At 32.9% G+C, this 17830-nt stretch overlaps 1 protein-coding gene across 5 annotated transcripts in view; it reads left to right on the top strand.

Annotated features, from left to right (window-relative positions):
* The window catches only part of LOC143229346 (XK-related protein 6-like), a 30389-nt gene extending 14057 nt beyond the window's left edge, over window positions 1–16332 (top strand). For 3 of the 5 annotated variants that reach the window (XM_076461551.1, XM_076461553.1, XM_076461552.1), the window contains exons 6-9: window positions 6497–6571; window positions 11176–11229; window positions 12640–12718; window positions 15053–16332. In XM_076461551.1, coding sequence (XP_076317666.1) covers window positions 6497–6571; window positions 11176–11229; window positions 12640–12718; window positions 15053–15090 — 246 coding nt within the window. In that variant the 3' untranslated portion in view covers window positions 15091–16332. The remainder of the gene's footprint in view (window positions 1–6496; window positions 6572–11175; window positions 11230–12639; window positions 12719–15052) is intronic. The other 2 variants (XM_076461554.1, XM_076461555.1) reach the window with 2 other exon arrangements.
* Window positions 16333–17830: the final 1498 nt, after the last annotated feature.

The raw sequence follows: 17830 nt of genomic DNA, 5'->3' as shown, positions 1-17830 counted from the left end.
ATAATAAAGATAGTAATACACACACGATCAACCTAATATACAAAATGATTATTAGACCAATTCTATGACCACATGTAACACTTACTGTATATAGAGCACAGAAATTTTTATTTATGTTTGTTTGTCCTTTATCTTACTCTTTTTAAGTCGCTGGACCAACCTGTATAAAACTTTGTGGGATGAAAAGTTAGAACAAGAGGCATGATGTGTGAGTTGACAACCCATCCATTTCCATCAATGAGCGTTTATTATCTCTGACGCAAGTTAACGTAAACTACATTTATATATAGCGCAACGTTCTTACATCAAAAAACAAAAGTACTTTGAACTACAAATACATTTCTATTTTTGTCTGTCCCTTATGTAGCTACTCCTGGATCACTAGGCCAATCTCAATTAAATATTGTGAGATTATAAGTTGGAATAAGGGGCACGTTACTGGAGGTTCACAAAGCCTTTACCCTTGTTCTTGCTGTCACAAAGCGTTTATTATCTTTGACGTAAACTAACGTTAACTACATTAATGGATGGCGCCACGTTCTTATATCAAACAAAAAATTTATTAAATTTTTTCGTTCTCCAATGGCAAGACTTCGGAGTTATAACGCTAAAACCAGGGACTATTTTTCCATCAGTGGACACAGTAAATATCTCAGTGTGGCTTTGCCATAACGACCCACACAGACACATAAATTACATTTTCTGTAACATAATACACACACATATACACAATGTGTCGAAGGGCACATAAACGTCTTGTGTATCCCAAAGAGTGCACACTATAACTTTCCTTGGAAAATGCAATGAAAAAATGGCCATCACTGTTGCAAGAACCTACAAACTCAGATTCACCATAACGTTGATATGAAGAACCGTTTCCTAAGTTATTCCTACTTCCTACTTTTGACACTTCGCCGTACAATTTCATTCCACAAGACACTTCTGCAGCCAATGATCGTCAGTTAATTAATAACATGAAACAGTATGGAAGGACATTAAGAGGTGGGTATTGAATACGTGTTTACAGAAACCACCCATACCGCCACTAATCTAGCAAACTACTTTACAAAGTCCACCTAACCATCACACAATGTATATCATGTTTAAAGTACGTACTATTTAGTTCTTAAAGTTTATACAAAACTTTTGGTGCGGTAATAATGGATAGTGTAATAATATGTTACGCTATAAATATACCATGTGAAAATTAGAATTTTTGCTTTTAATTTGTCACAAACTGAAACACAGTCCGAATTTTGAAATTAAAAAAAAATGCGAGTAGATGCTATGAATCGTCGTAGGACGTTTTAACTACGTTTTGATACGTCCTACGACGAATCACCCGACAGAGATTCCTTGCCAGGTGAATTCCCATATCTAGCGACTGCCCCTTCTTCTTGGAAGAAATGCATATCCTCAAACAATATCTAACTCATGAAATTTATAAAATCACCTTGGGGCATGTTGCTTTTTCATCTGATATTACCAATATTATTATTACAATTATCATTTTTATTAATGATTTTATTTCTTCTAAGGTTATTAGTCTTTATCTTTACTTAGCTTAATTTTAATGGGTTATATACCAACTTTGTTCTTGAAAAATGTAATACCATACCTACCTTTATCTGAACTTTAAACAATATTTGTTATATTACATGGTCCATTACACAAAAGTCTTACATATACAGAGTAAATTGCTATTATAAATTTTGTAATGTCGAAATTATTTTAAAGATTGGACATGTATTATACATAAGATTGTCAGGTACCTTTATCTCAGTTATTTCAAACTTATTATTCTCATCTATTTGTACCTTGTTCTTTTTCAGATTGTTTAGTTTTACCTGTTATCAATAAATACCGATACCTCTTGATTTACGCAATACTCACTCTACCTGAAATGGTCACTAGTCAGTATTTCTTCTTAAAAAGTGTAACATGTTTTTATGTATTCGTCATTTATTTATCTTACTTCGTTTATCCCAAGGCAATTCTTATTTATTCGTACATGGGACTATTGCAATTTATTTAGATTTTACTTGTTATCGATAAGTAATAATATGCACTAAATTAAGCATTACTTATTAAACCTAAAATGATCTTCTTTTCTCTACAGAATGTAAACAGTTTATATGTGTTTACTTTTTGGAAAATATATTGTGTTGTACACTTATCATATAAGATAAAAGGTGTTATGGGTACAGTCTTGCTCCTCTGAGTTTGAACTTTCACTGCAGTGGTGTGATGTAGCTCTGATCTTCTACGGGTCTAGCATGGCCAGGTGGGTTAAGGCGTTCGACTCGTAATCCGAGAGTCGCGGGTTCGAATTCTCATCGTATCAAATACGCTCACCCTTTGAGCCGTTGGGGCGTTATAATGTGACGGTCAATCCCATTGTTTGTTGGTAAAAGAGTAACCCATGAGTTGGCGGTGGGTGGTGATGACTAACTGCCTTCCCTTCAGTCTTACACTGCTAAATTAGGGACGGCTAGCTTTACACGAAATTCAAAACAAACCAAACCTAGTCTTCGGCATAGATGTGATAATTGTATTTAAATTAAACTCTACCATAAGAATGTTTACAACACACGGGTGGCAAATAATATAAGTTCATATCTTGAGTACCAACCAAATATGTTCCACCAATTTCCTTATTATGTTTATGGGGGAGAGGTGAATAATTAATTGTGACTATTCCTGACTTATCTTATCAAAAACATGATGATTATAATGATAACCAGCCGGATTGTGTCGAAATTATATGGAATGAGGGTAAAACGATATAAATTTTTACAGACTTTTCAGTATGAATTTTAAAACATTTTAGCTCTCCAAAACATATTAGATGTACTAATTAGGTGCACAAGTCTGGCCATCCAAAATTCATTATATTAGTTCAAGCCGATTTTGAAACATGTTGACAACATGTATAACAAGGACTTTTAAGAGTAATTAAGGAATGGATACCACAGTTTGCAGCGAGCTCCAAACCTTTATTAATTGAATATTAATTGTTTAGGCGAGTTTATGTTTGACTGCAACATGGAGAATACTTTCAATATGGTAATATTGTTTCAAGTTTGAGGAGGATAGTGTCATAGGGCGTATCTTTTTCAACTTGGATGGATGCTAGCAGAGGAGTCATGAGTGTGTTTCGACATCGTCGGGTTCTGAAAAATGTCACACTACCAATTTGGTAACCTTCCACAAAATAATGTATTTCTTTAAGTATGCTAATGTATTTTACTATATAACATTTTGTATCCTGTCCAGCAGTTTGAGACTAAACGTTCTGAAATGTCCAGAAAGTCTATTTAATTTAACGTAGCTGCTCTTGGCATTTTGGAATTTCTCTGAGGAATAGAGGAAACAAACTTTAAATATTTTCTACTCTTAAAGTGGTTTGTAAGGAAAAAACATTTTATTCTATTAAATGTTTAACAATGGGTAACTGTCAGTAATGGAGTAGAGAATGTGATTAATGCCAAAAACTGGTTCATTTGCTACTAAGGCTACAACTTAGCAACAAACAAAACCTCACTTTCTCAAGGAGTGTTGGTCACGGAATTCTGTGTATAAGATGAATAACGTCTTTCAACCATCCGTACACAGTGAAAAAAGTCAAAATTCATGTTTAACTTTCAACCGTATTTCAAAACAAAAATATATCTGGCTGGTGCATCTAGAAAGTTGGTTAACAGGAAATTAAAACGTCTGAATGAATGTGTGAAAAAAAGTTTGGTTAAAAATGTAAAACATTAACAATAAATATTTTTAATTACATTATTGAACAGTTGATAGATGACAATAAGGTCCAACAATATAATTACGTTATTTGTGGGCCTGATAAAAATATTTAGAAGTTTAAAAAATAACGATAGGGGTCCTTGGAAGATAATATTTCCTCAAGGGTTTTCAAGGAAGTTAAGGATAGAATATGTAAACCACTTGATGCTATTTTTTAAGTTCAAAGGATTGGAAGTTAGCAAATGTCACTTCTCTTTTTAAGGAAGTTAATAGAAATTGTCCCAGTAATTACAGGCCTATTATTATTACGTTAGTTGTGATAAAAGTTTTGGAAAATCTGATGAAAGATGTTCTACAGTATCATTTAACAACTTTAGAATTTTATTGGATATTGAACTAGGTTCCAGTAAGGAAACATCTTGCCTTACAAATCTTTTGACGTTCTTTGGAAATGATACTGAATACTTAGATTAAAGATACGGGTGTAAGTTTAGTGTATCTAGATTTTCAGACAAGGTGCCACATAAAAAACCTGCAAAAATGTTCAATTTAGGTAAGAGGGATAGGTTAGCTAATTGGACAGAAGAATGGTTTGATGGAAGAAAGCAGAGGGTTGTTATAAATGGAGTTCAATCAATCTATATTAATGATACAAGGAAGGTACCTCAAGGTTCAGTCTTATGATCTTTGCTCTTTTGATTTACATCAGTGATATAGATGAAGAAATGGTTAATAAATTATTACAATTTGCTGTTGATATTAAGATCTTGGGTGTTGTTAGCTGTTAAGAGAATGTTGCTGATTTACAAAAGGTTTGTTTGTTTGTTTTCTGTATAGCAAAGTCACAAGGGTTATCTCCTCAGCCCACCGAGAGGAATCGAACCCCTGATTTTAGCGTTGTAAATCCGGAGACATACTGCTGGACTAGCGGTGGGCTTTACAAAAGGATTTAGATAATTTATTGAGTTAGGCAAATATGTGGCAAATGGTTTTAATTATAATAAATGCAGGATGATCCACGGGAGTTATCATAATTTAAATTATAAATATAGTTTGGATAGATATAACCTTAACAACATTATGAAAGAATATTCTAACAAAGTTGTTGGCATTTAAAATGGAATGCCTTAGAATGTTGTGGAAGCAGAAATTGAAGTGAATTTAAAAGTATACTTGATAACTCTGCGAATAAGAGCTAACTTTAAGATTTTTGTTTGTTTATTTATTTGGTAGTTTTAGTTTAATCTAAAAATGAAACAGCCGAGATGGATAAAGTTGTTCCTGTCTGTCCTTAAACTTTATGTTATGTTATATATATATATAAAGCACAAAAATTTGTGTGCTTGTGTCTGTTTCTCTCTTATCTAACTACACCTAGGTCGTTGTACCAACCTTAACCTAACTTTATGGGATTATAGTCTGGTACAAGGAGCATGTTAATGGTGGTTTGACAACCCTTTCATCTTCCATTATTGCTTTTATCAAGAGTTTATTATCTTTGATGTAAGTTAACATTAATTAGATTCATAGATGGTGTCATCTACTTACATCAAAAAAGACTATTAAATATTATTAACAACTAAACCATTAATGTAGATGGTTGTTTGTCCCTTATCTAACTACTCGTTTGTCGCTGTATCAATCTCAGCCAAAGTTTGTGTGATGATAGTTTGGAACATGGGACATGTTAATTAATGAGGTTCTCAACACTTAATCTACATTATTGATGTTATTAAGTATTTATTATCTTTTACGTAAATTAACATTAACTAAATAGCAGATTTAGTTCTGGTGCTACAGATGGTGCTACGTTTCTACATTTTTCGTTTAGGCTTCGGGTAAGTAATTATTGTCATCTCTCTCACAGTTGAATAATGTAGTTAGAAATTTAATGTACAGTGTTTAACAAACGTTATGTCTGCGAGTTTTCAATCAATACTTTAATTGGTAACTTACTGGCAGTATTAAGTTAATTAATGGATGTTTAGAATGCTTATTTGAGGAACAGTTATCTGTTCTGATTGAAGAATTTTGTAATTTTAACAACGAACATTTTCAAGATACCTACGGTAGTTTTGACGTAGTCGATTATCTTAATATGTTGCATTAAAGTGTTATGTTTTGAGTCTCAGTCTCCGAGTCAATTCTTCTTTCTAAGTATAAATTTCCTCGTGTTAGTGACTTGTGTACTCCACTCACGACAGTATGATCTTGAGTTCATAAATAACTAAATAAATCTGTTGTTCATTGGATGAAGTCGAACTCCAATGACTAGCTTACATGGTGTCTACATTTACACATGTTTCATGTATATATATATATATATATAGTGATTTTTTAAAGCTTATACAAAACGTTTGGTGAAGTAATAATGAACACCGTAATAACATGTTATGGTATAAATAAATAGTACGAAATTTAACATTTTTATCATAGCATCCAGTCCCCACAATATTTTAAAATTCATAACCTGGACAAAAGATGAATACATTAGCTTGTATTAAATGTATCTGTTATACTTTCTGAAAACAACAAGCAGTTCATAATAGTTATTTCATAGATCGAGTTTGATCACACTATTGCACCAGAAGATTATATTAATAGTTAGAAATATCTTTGTGGTATTTTGTTTATAGTCAAATCTTAAAAGTAGTTGTTTTTTTACAAATTATGATTACCTTTTATTTATTTTTTACTCTTGAAACCATAATACAATATCATATATATGTATATATATAATATTTAGGTTTTTCTACTGAAAAACCAAAAGGTTATGCAAAATCAGATTGAAAGAATGATTACTACGGTGCACATCAGACAAGTAAGTATCTTTCTGAAAGTTTTTCAACGATTTCCATCGTGAATTTATTTACAATATTACCTAACTGGTGGAATAAACCACAGTTAAATGTTCGATGCTTTTAACAGAAAATAGCTGTATCAGTGATTGTCTGTAAATGTTTTCATAAATTCTACGAAGATTGTTTTTTGTTTGCAATTAAGCGCAAAGCTACGCAATGGGCTATTTATGCTTTCTCCATCATGTATATTGAAACACCGTTTCTAGCGTTGTAAGTCCGCAGACATACCGTTGTGCTATTGTGGGGCATTTCAGAAGGAAAATGTTTAAAAGACTTAAATTATTAGATCTATCTTCTGTAAAAGGTTGTTTACTAATGATAAGTGCCAGCATAAAAGGTTGTAAAAGATACCATGAGTAAGTCTAAAAGTAGCATAATTAGCATTGGTTTTCTATTAAATTTCTAGTAGAAATCGAAAACAAGGGAAAAATATTTTCTCATCACCCTAGTAATCAAAATTCCCAAGATCTCACCACAATTTAAGGATAACCAGTGTACAATAACCAGTATTTAAATTACACCTCATGCCATCCACCATTAATCAATCATATTATGTTAAACGTTTTCAATGCCTGTTTAAAACATCCAAATGACATATTCAAAATAAATTGTACTCTTCCCATGTAATACAAAAACAGATCACACCTACCGGAGCAGACAATACATCTTTGTACATAAAATCTCAAGACGGAAAAGCTACTCACAACTATTCCATTATACATGCCAGAATTTTTATAAAGCGTTCACCAAAATTGTGACAGACACGTAGTTCGGATCTTTTAACAAAATTTAACATATTTTAACAAAAATGAAAAGTCATATTCCCATCGCCTGCGGTGAGTCAGTGGTAAGTGGCCTAACTCCCATTGCTGGACAAAGTTCAGAGATCATTGCTTTCCACTAAGAAGACGACAATTTATGTCTATTGTAAACAGAAACGTGTCATATTTGGAGTTAAGTGTAAATGCACCAAAGAATATGTCTGGGAGACACAAAGACCATCAAAATTTAGACTTCAGAAATCTGCTACTATCGTCTCTCTTGGACATCCAGTCACCTTCAGCCATCATGAAAAACAGTAGAATACTACGTAACAAAGATATACGTGAAAGAGTTGACACACGTCTTGTTAGTGAATCCAATTATAGCAGGAAAGGAACAGCTCAGTATGAGACTTCTTAATCTTATCGTCAATCGATTGTATTGAAATCTAATCTCAAGAGGAAATTTATCTTGGTTATGACATGATAGATACTATACACTACAGGTAATCATGTTACTTTTTACAGATCTAATATCGTTTCCTTTATTACCTTTTGTATACTGTAAAATTGTATATGTTTTAATTTTATTCTTTAGTAATATTTTATGCTCAATAAACTTGGGATTTTCATTATCGCAGACAGTTAGACTTAACAGATAATCAAATGTGTGTAATACTGTTGATATTCCAACAGAAACAATATATCATTGGTTCTTAACCTTGTTGGAAGTACTAAACCCCGGAAGTTTCGTACTTGCATTCACTGAACCCTTCGTAATTGGAAAAATGAAATATGATTTTTTCAAATTCAAAACATAAGCAGACATTTTATTAGTGCACAAAATGAATCATGCATCAGTTGCACGCAATATCACTGTGTTCAAAGAACAAAACCAACAGAACATGAATTTCACACAAAAACAAAAACATAACTCATTGAATGTTTCTGCAAATCAATGTGGCTTTTGCTATTGCCTTTCAGAGACAAGTTCAGAAATGCACGGCTTCACCTTGGCAACTGCCACTTTCATATCATTTTCGCAACAAAGTCTGTTCCTTTTCTTCGTTTTTATGTCTATCATTCTCGAAAATGATTGCTCGCAAAGATACGTTGTAACAAACGGTATGAGTATCTCAAGGGCTTTCTTAGCAATAAGAGGGTACGCTATGATTTGGTGACATCAAAACGTTGAGAGCGTTGTTGTTCTGAAATATTTCTGTTAAACCTGGCTCTGCTGAAGTTTAATGATTTCGTCGAGGTATTCATTATTGACATCTGCTGTCCCTACACTAAACGTGAACGGCTGTCTCACCCATACTTGATATGACTCTCTGGTGGGGAAGTATCCGTCGAGAGACTTTGCGAGCTCATCTAAGTGCATGGCAATTGCTTGCTTCAGTTCCACGGGTACAGAAATGTCTCCGATTTCAGACACATCTTCGATCTAACTTACACAGTCGTCCAGCAAGGGAAAGTTTGCGAAATTATCATTCTATGTTCGTCGTTTCCATAACGGTAGCCTTTTTTGAAAAGCCTTCAGGTTTTCTTCCGCTTCGATGATGTTGACTCCACCGCCCTGCATCTATTGATTGAGATGATTGAAAGCATTGAAGATATCGGCCATGTACGCCAAAATGAGAATAAACTCAGATTTTTTTGAAGCAATCTGCATGACAATGTTGGTGCTTTAGCAAAAACAGGGCTAATTCCACACGCATGGCAAAAACACGATTCAGCACCTTTCCACGGGATAACCACCGAACGTTAGAATGGTACAGAAGTACCTCGAATTCAGAACCCATTTCATTACACAGCTCTTTGAAGATGCAGTGCTTCAGGGCACTATTTCGCACAAAGTTCACACATTCCACTACAATTTTTAATACTTCTGCCAGTTTTGAAGGCAAAGTTTTTGTTGCCAACGCATGCCTGTGCAGAACACAGTGCGTTACAATGATGTGTGGTAAAACGGCTTTCACCAGCGCACCAAAACCAGAGTTTCGTCCTAGCATGACTGGAGCTCCGTCCGAACAAACTGCAGAAACCATATCCCAAGAAAGATCGTTGTCTCTGAAGAAGTTATCCACAAGTTTCTTCACGTCGGCTGCCTTAGTTGTTGTTGTAAGAGGCTTACAAAATAAAAAAAAAAAAATTCTTTTATCTCGTCGTTCTTTACATAGCGCACGAATACAACAAGCTGGCTTAGACTAGAAACGTCGGTGGTCTCTGAATTTTGCTGGGCTTGAAATCAAATCTGCAACTACTTGAGCCAAGATGTCATCGCTCGTGTCATCTATTCTGCTGCTGATGGTGTCATATGAAAGAGGAATTTGGGATAACTTATTTTCAGCAGCTTTTCCCAGCATGATATTCGCCATCTTCAACGTAGCTGGTTTTACGAGTGCTTCACCAATGGTGTGTGGTTTGCCCTGCTTTGCGATCAAGTACGCAAATTCGTACGATGCTGTGAGGATCGATTTGTCGATGGGTACAAAGCCGAGAACAGGCAAAGTAGCCTTTCATCGAACCTGGCTTTCTTTACCTTCAATTCAGCAATCGTTGTGTTCTTGTATTTCCCATCTCCATGCAGCTTTAGGGAGTGTTCTCTTAGTTTTGCCGGTGCTAGACTAGAATTGCTCAACTTGGCATTGCAAATCATGCATTGAGGACGCTGACTCCCATCATATTCCGTTATACACGTGAAACCATATTGTACGTATTCATCCAACCACTTTCTGTTTTTGCTCGACACAGTTAGTATGAAGGAATTGAAAGATTAGGAAAAAATCACAAATGACGCACGATTACTACACTCACAAGTCGATTGCTAAGCGCACGAAGTCCCTGCAGCACAGATATTAAGGCCAAGTGATGTAACGTGATCAGCCGCAGCCAATGATGGCCAAGTGGAGCATAACGTTACGAATGATACGAGTGGGGTGAACGGAACGGACACACACACAGTGTGTGTGTCTTGACCTCCGCCTAACCCCTGAGACTGACTCACCGAACCCCTGGGGTTCGATTGAACCCTGGTTAAGAACCACTGCAATATGTGTATAATCTCGTGATATGTCACATTACCTTATTCCTCGGGTATCAGGCGTTTTTCATTAATTTTGCTAATTATTTTATTTGAGATTTATAAAAAAAATCCTGGTATTAGAATATAAGAGTGACTATGCAGTAGAACAAAAACAAAACAAGCAAATCTTCTTTATTTGTTTCTGTTAGCGGTTCCAATAAAGGGAAAAATCATGTAGGAAACCTGGAATTTAAGTGTTATCACTATTCAATTGTTATTTTATCACACGGGACATGAGAGTTCCCAGTAAAACTAACAAAACTCGAAGTTTCATTGTGTTGTTGTGTCACTTACAACAAAAATCTCACGGCGGGATGCCTCTGGACTTAAACGCTATAAACCGGGTTTCGATACCCAAGGTGAACAGAGCATAAAAGGCCCATTATGTAGCTTTGTGCTTAACATTGAACAAACAAACGCAGTGATCACATTTTCTACTGTGTATGAAATTTTCATGTTAAATTTCAAAAGTGACGTTTTATACATGTATGATTAGAAACTAATTATCAAACAGTATTCGATTCAGAGTAATTTTTCTCATAAGTACCATTATCCTAAAATTATTGAATTCGTTAAAACACACTGTATTTTAATATATTTATTAAAGTATTTTTGACATTGAAAACTCGAAACATTTTTCGAATCTCTTTTTTTAAAGGAACACTTTTTTTTTCTGCTTTCAAACTTTAACTGAATTAATTGATTCTCTTTACAGTTTCTTCAGAAACATTGTCCGAAACGGACATCGAACATAAAATCTATATCAGAGGTACGAATATATTTTACATTTTACTGCAGTATCTAACACATTAACAAAGAGTCTCTGAGTCAACCAGGCCATGTAAGTGTATCTCTTGGTGACAAACTTCCTGTGTTTCCGTAATTCAAGATAAGCACGCCAATCTGTAGACCGGATATATTCATAAAACTGTCCGAGAACGTGAGCAGTAGTAGACAGAGAGGTCAGAATGATTAACTTTGGGAAGATCTAAAATCATTATGACCACTAAATCCATAGATAAAGCCAAACAAAAGACAGCTTAGATCAAGCCCTACAGATCTCTATATTTTATTTTAATTCTTACGAACTCCCGGATCTCTCGTAGATTCTACTTTTACTAACAATTACACAATTGATACAGTTAACTTAGAGACTTGTTGTTAATATGAATGAAAACTAAAAGATGTTGAACGAAAAAATACATATTTGTATATCGTACATTATTACTGTTCTCATATGTAAGTTTGTGCAAAATATCTTTTTTATATTAACTTTGTGGAAACGTTATTTGTTTGCATTAATTGGAGCTGATTTTATGTCAACGTTAAGGAAAAAGTCATCTGATTATATCTTCAGTTGCAAAAAACATAACAGTATTTATTATGTAACACATTTTTATGTATTTGAAAAAATAATGTCTTTTTTCTCTTTTTTATATAGAGGTAAACATTAATAATTTTTCCTTCAAGATTTATCAGCTCATAACTGTTCCTACTTTCGAGACATTAGGCTAGAGGGAATGCATGTGGTCAGTAGCAATCACTCTTGCTTGAAAGAATACCGTGATTTATCTGTCACTTTTATATTGCACTTGCAACCATTAATTGCATGTGCATTTATACGGCAAAATGCTGCGAAACGTGAATTATTATATTAACAATCCAAGAACGCTAACCATTAAATCATAACCAGCCTGTGATGTCCATGATTCCAATGTTAAGATCACCAATTATAATTTGTACTATTGTTTATCCCACTCTGTAAAGGGGTGGGAAAATGAGAAAAATTGTTGTATAAAATCAGTTGCTTGTTCTAAAGTATACTTAACCGTTATATCAGTTACTTTTTCTTGAATCGCAGTCCTAAGTATGGTTATTATTAAGAAATTCCCATGTAAAAACAAAACCAAAACGAAATAGAACAGTATTCATTACTGTTGTTTAGTATTTTTAGAAGTACTGATCATGATTTAGGTATTTTACACCATAATACTCAATACTGTCTTGAGCTATAAATAAACATTTAAAAATAAATGTGCACCTTTTAGAACCTAAAATATTTGCCTTATCGAAATCAAGCCGATTGAGAATTTTGTAAAATAACTATAATAACCATATATGAAACGAACATATTTTACTTATTCTTAGGATTAATGATTATTATTACTTATATTTCCAGCTTAAGTCGGTATTGGCAGACTACCGTGAATCATTGGCTAGTATTACTACACTAGAGTTTTATGTGATGTTAACATGTGGTAAGCTGAATATGTACATGTGTTTATCTCTCTTTGTGTAATTAACTACTTTATTATGAAATAGAGAATAACGTACATAATCTTTAAGATAGCTTTGAAAGAAAATCATAGATCGACCTGCCTACTCGTCTAAACTTTCAGCACTCAAAAAGTATTCCTATGATATTACTTCCCTTTCTTAAAGATATATGTGACAACTAAACACATATTAACAAAGCTTCTAGTAGACACTATTTGGTATGCCAGTTTTACTTTTGTTATACTGTAATAAGAGTTTAAGATTTTTCTTCTTTACAATTTTTAGATACTTTGGTATTAATTTAAATAAGATTTTTTTGCACTTTTTACATGTTGCAACATGAATTCTAATACCTTTAACAAGTGCGATACGTTGTAAAACAAACTTAAACACATTTTCTTGAGTATTTTTTATATATTGTGACACGAATTTAAATACCAGAAGCTAAAACTCAGTTATTACCGATACAATATTTGATCATTTTGTTTAAAATAATAAAAGTATTAATTATTATAATAGGATTGCAATTATTAATCGATATCTAATGTAAATGTACCTCGAAATCCTAAATAAATATCATCTACTTAAGTCATTATCATCATAACCTTTATCGATATGTTTTGGACCAGGAAAGGTCAGCTTTAGCACAGTCCTCTTCCTCCTTATCAGGAATTGTTATTTTGTTTGCACTCTTACTAAAGCCAATAAAATAACCCTTGTTACATTACTTACAGTATGTTACATTTTGTCAATTTTCCTCGGATTAATTAACATACTCCTTTTGTGTTTTGTTAAATTCATGGGATAATATTAGCTCATGTTTTCACTAGTTTCACTTATGTATAATCGCACTATTAGTCCGTGTTCACAATGCAGTTCCGCTTAGCAGTCACACACACACATATTTCTTCCAGTTTGCTTTTTTGTAGTTGCATATTTCTGGGAGTTGTGTTTTATTATGGTGCGGTGAAAGATCGAATACATTCTATGTGGTAAATGGTTGCTGTTTGAATCTTTTTCTACATTGAATGTTAGAAATTTGTTTATTAATGTTGGTGAATATTTACCAGATGGTATATATCACTGGTGTGTGTTGTATCGTTTAATAGGTAGGTATCCGAATCTTCCAGAATGTCAGTAGATTTATTCTATTAGCATTTGATGTTCAACAACCAAAAATTATGTTTCTGCTGCTGAGGTCGTCTGTAATCACATATTTATTATTATGGGAGATATTGTATAATAAGTGTAGTATCTACTTTGTTTTGGTGAGCAGCATATTCCTTCTGTTTTGACCCATTGATTATTACTTAGAAGTACATGTATTTAATATTTCCATTTTTGACTTTAAATGTATTGTGCTAATATATACTTTTTGTATAGAAGTAGTATGCCCGGTTCTGAGGATTCCTTCTTTAGTCTGTTTTTCTTTCTACTTGATATCCTATCATTTTGAAGGAATTGTAGTTAAAGATCATTGTTACAGTGATAAATATGATATATGCCTGTGTGTTTGCATCAGCGTGTTCGAATTCATACCGCTTGGTAACAAAGTTTGATTGAGCTTCCTAGCCACCTGGCTATGCTGGGCCCTAAGCACATATTTATGTGTTTTTTTTGCACGTCTTGCAGCCTATCAGTACAATATCAGATATGCTTATAAATACTTTTGCATAAATATTTAAAATATATTTTATTTTGACTATTTGAATAATGTCATAAGGACGTTATTTATTTATCCAGTTGTTATTCTGACCTTCCTGAACCTTTATGTAAGATTGCTCAATAATTTACCTTCAAATAGAAGTCCCACTAAAATCATCTTTCATATCCAAAGTAAGTTCAGGTTAAGCAACTTAACTGCTTAGATGTAAGAACGTGATATAAAGCAGGCAGTTTTATGGTTTTGAAATTGTAATAGGTATACCATAAAATTCTTTATGAAGTTAAACGGTCCAATGAAACACATTTTTTAATGCCTAATATCATTCATTATGGGATAAACAACTTCGTAATTTTGTACCTCTATGCTTAAATGTCCAGTTTTCTTAAATGTCTGACTTGCGATATTGTAACTTTTGTGGCATATGAATTTCCATTATATACTCTTGGGAACAGACTACTAAAGGTCCATATTGTTTTATTATTAACATATATGGATTAAGGAGTTTTACAATTCTAAAAAAAATTGCATGATAATATATTGTTTATCTATTAGTTTACACATCACTTGAATCAGAAATAAAAAAAAATGTTTCTAAAATATAGTAATTACAAAATAAATATTCGAGTAAATGTTTTTTTGTATTTTTCAGTCTCAGTCTATATGCTGTACCAAATGTTTTGGAGTTGAAGAACTGAAGACTGTTGTAATAAGTTACTTAATGGTCCATGTTTAATTATTTCTGTGCAGTGTCTTTATATATTCACTTCCGAACTCCTTTTGTCTGTTTAAAACACGCCTTGAGCAAATTTTACAGGTTATAAACTAAACAAGTACGTAAGTTGAAGCTAATACTATACTGTATCAAGAGACACGCATATTGTTTTTTTATACTTCGTTTGCTTTTGACTATTCCCACAAAACTACTCACTGGCTATTGTGCTGGCCCATCCTAATCTGGAACCGATAATCTATTGAATGGTATACATCGGCAACTCTTGAAATAAGTTTACTTGATTGAATAATAGTATTTGGATGTTGTCACGTTTATAACGCACTTGTGGATCGCGTTCTTTGTTTTCTGCTGACGGGACACTAACATGTAGTAGGCAGAGCAACAAGCCGGTACGTTAACCACAGGACCGCGTTCAACCGGTTTCTCCAACAAACGGCTACGAAATTATATTAGTATTAAAGCATGATCCATAAAACATGTTACAAGATGAGTCTGTTTAGTATTGAAAATGATATTTTTTACAAATATTTTTAGTGTTTATTTATTTTAAAGGACAATAAGTAGCCACAAAAAAGAAATACATGCTCATTTTTTTCACAATGTTCTCAGTGACAACGGTTAATTATTTATTGATTCATATTTTAGTTCGGTCGAAACAAGCACACGAAAAATAAAGCAAAGGAAATATGAATAAAAATATAAAAAAAATTAATAAATATTTTGGAAATTAGAAAAAAATACAAACATCCCGGAAAATTACACAAACAGATTACAGAATGACGCTTACAATAAAATCAGGGATTCGATTCCCCTCGGTGGACTCAGCAGATAGCCCCATGTGGCTTTACTATAAGAAAACAAACAAACAAACAATCCACTCTTACAATGCCATCTCAGTGGCACAGAGGTAAGTCTGAAGGCTAAAAAAACATATTTCGGTACCCGTGGTGAGCACAACACAAGCAGCCGTTTGTGTAGCTTTGTGCTTACCCATAGTCAAACAAATCAAAGACTCTCATAAGTTATTAAACATTTATATATTGTATTCGATAACAAGTATATTATTTAAACACAATTTAGTAATTAGATGTATCATGATGTGACGTATCAGGTTCATTAACCGAAAGATATCGGAATAAAAACAAGCATGATGAAAAGGTTTGCAAATAAAACATAAATAAAAATTTATCAACTAAGATCTTTCGTCGTATTTATTCTGATATACACATTTAACGATACTACATATATATATATATATACAACGTCGGTTATAGGAGTGAGCAACCATTAGCGCAAGTAATTGCTCTTTAACCCAACGCCATCACAGCGTATCAACGCACTTTGAAAAAAACAAGCAAGTTAACATAAAATTTCATAACAGTGTTGTTACTTGCACTTAGTTAAGGCACGATTGTTCTTCTTCGATTAATTATGTTTTTTCTATTAAATTATGGAAATATAACCTAGCTTTTGGATTGCTTTCAGAATTGGTGAGACACTCATAATAACAGTAACTTTTGCAGGTAGAAAGTATTCATACTTAAAAATTGATGAAAACTATCTTGCGGTTATCTGTTGCTCAGAGTCGCTTATCTAGATTAGGAAACACAAACATCAATTATATTTTAGGCAGACACGTTTCCTTGTTTAAATATGCCAAACAAGCAATTCGAACAAGATATGGTTATTCCAGAAAATAGTGTAATGTAATTGACTGAATTTAAATTAAATATTAATCAGACTGGACTAAACATATAACACTCTATGAAGGGAATATTTATTAAACACAAAGAGAAAAATAAATTTTGCGTGCTTGCTTTACAATGTAAAACCCTCTTGTTTGGTAATAGATTTCCAAAATGCACACTATGTGAAGACCAGATAAATACTAAATAAACTAAATATTGCTTTTTAACACGAATTTTCTTATTTACCTGATGTAGTGAGATATCACGTAACTCATTATTCTCATTCCATTTTATCCGTATTACCCGTACAAGCTGACATGTAGTAATATTCTTAATGGGTGATAACAGCTACGCTTAGCTTTGAAGAAAAAAAATAGTGGTAATTTGAAATAAAACTAACCTAACAAATTTTCTTGAATACGTGTTATGTGGAAACCTGTATGTATTTAATACAAATAAAGTAATTACAATAAATATTAACACTATAGAAATAAATAAATAGAGAATGGTAACTCTTTTATCAGTCTCGAAGTTACTCTTTGAATTTACAAAGCCATAATATAGTTAAAAATATTCAACAATGATACGATACAACAAAAAGTCTTCAATAATGGTACAATACAAAAACATTCAACAATGACAATAGACAAAATAATCATAACATTGAAATATCCTTTTTACAACAAATTACTGCAAATGAACGACAATAAGAATAAGAATAAAGTACTTGTTATATGACAAAATAAAACATTTTTACAGGAAGTTCTGATTAGGTTATAGTTTTAAAATAATCCTTTAACAAAGTAGCAAAAGTATATCTTTTATAGTCAATAAAACATAAAATTAAATTACTCTTTATATATGTTCCTCAGTGACAACGATATGGCTGCAGAGTTATACCACAAGAAACCAGGTTTTGATACCCGTCATGAATGGAGTATAGATGTTTGTTTGTTCCTAATTTCGCGCAAAGCTACACAATACGTATCTGTGCTAGCCGTTACTA

The sequence above is a fragment of the Tachypleus tridentatus genome, chromosome 10, assembly GCF_004210375.1.
Source record: "Tachypleus tridentatus isolate NWPU-2018 chromosome 10, ASM421037v1, whole genome shotgun sequence".
NCBI lineage: Eukaryota > Metazoa > Arthropoda > Merostomata > Xiphosura > Limulidae > Tachypleus > Tachypleus tridentatus.
Note: the sequence above shows the minus strand (reverse complement) of the source record. Positions and strands in the feature narration are given on the sequence as shown.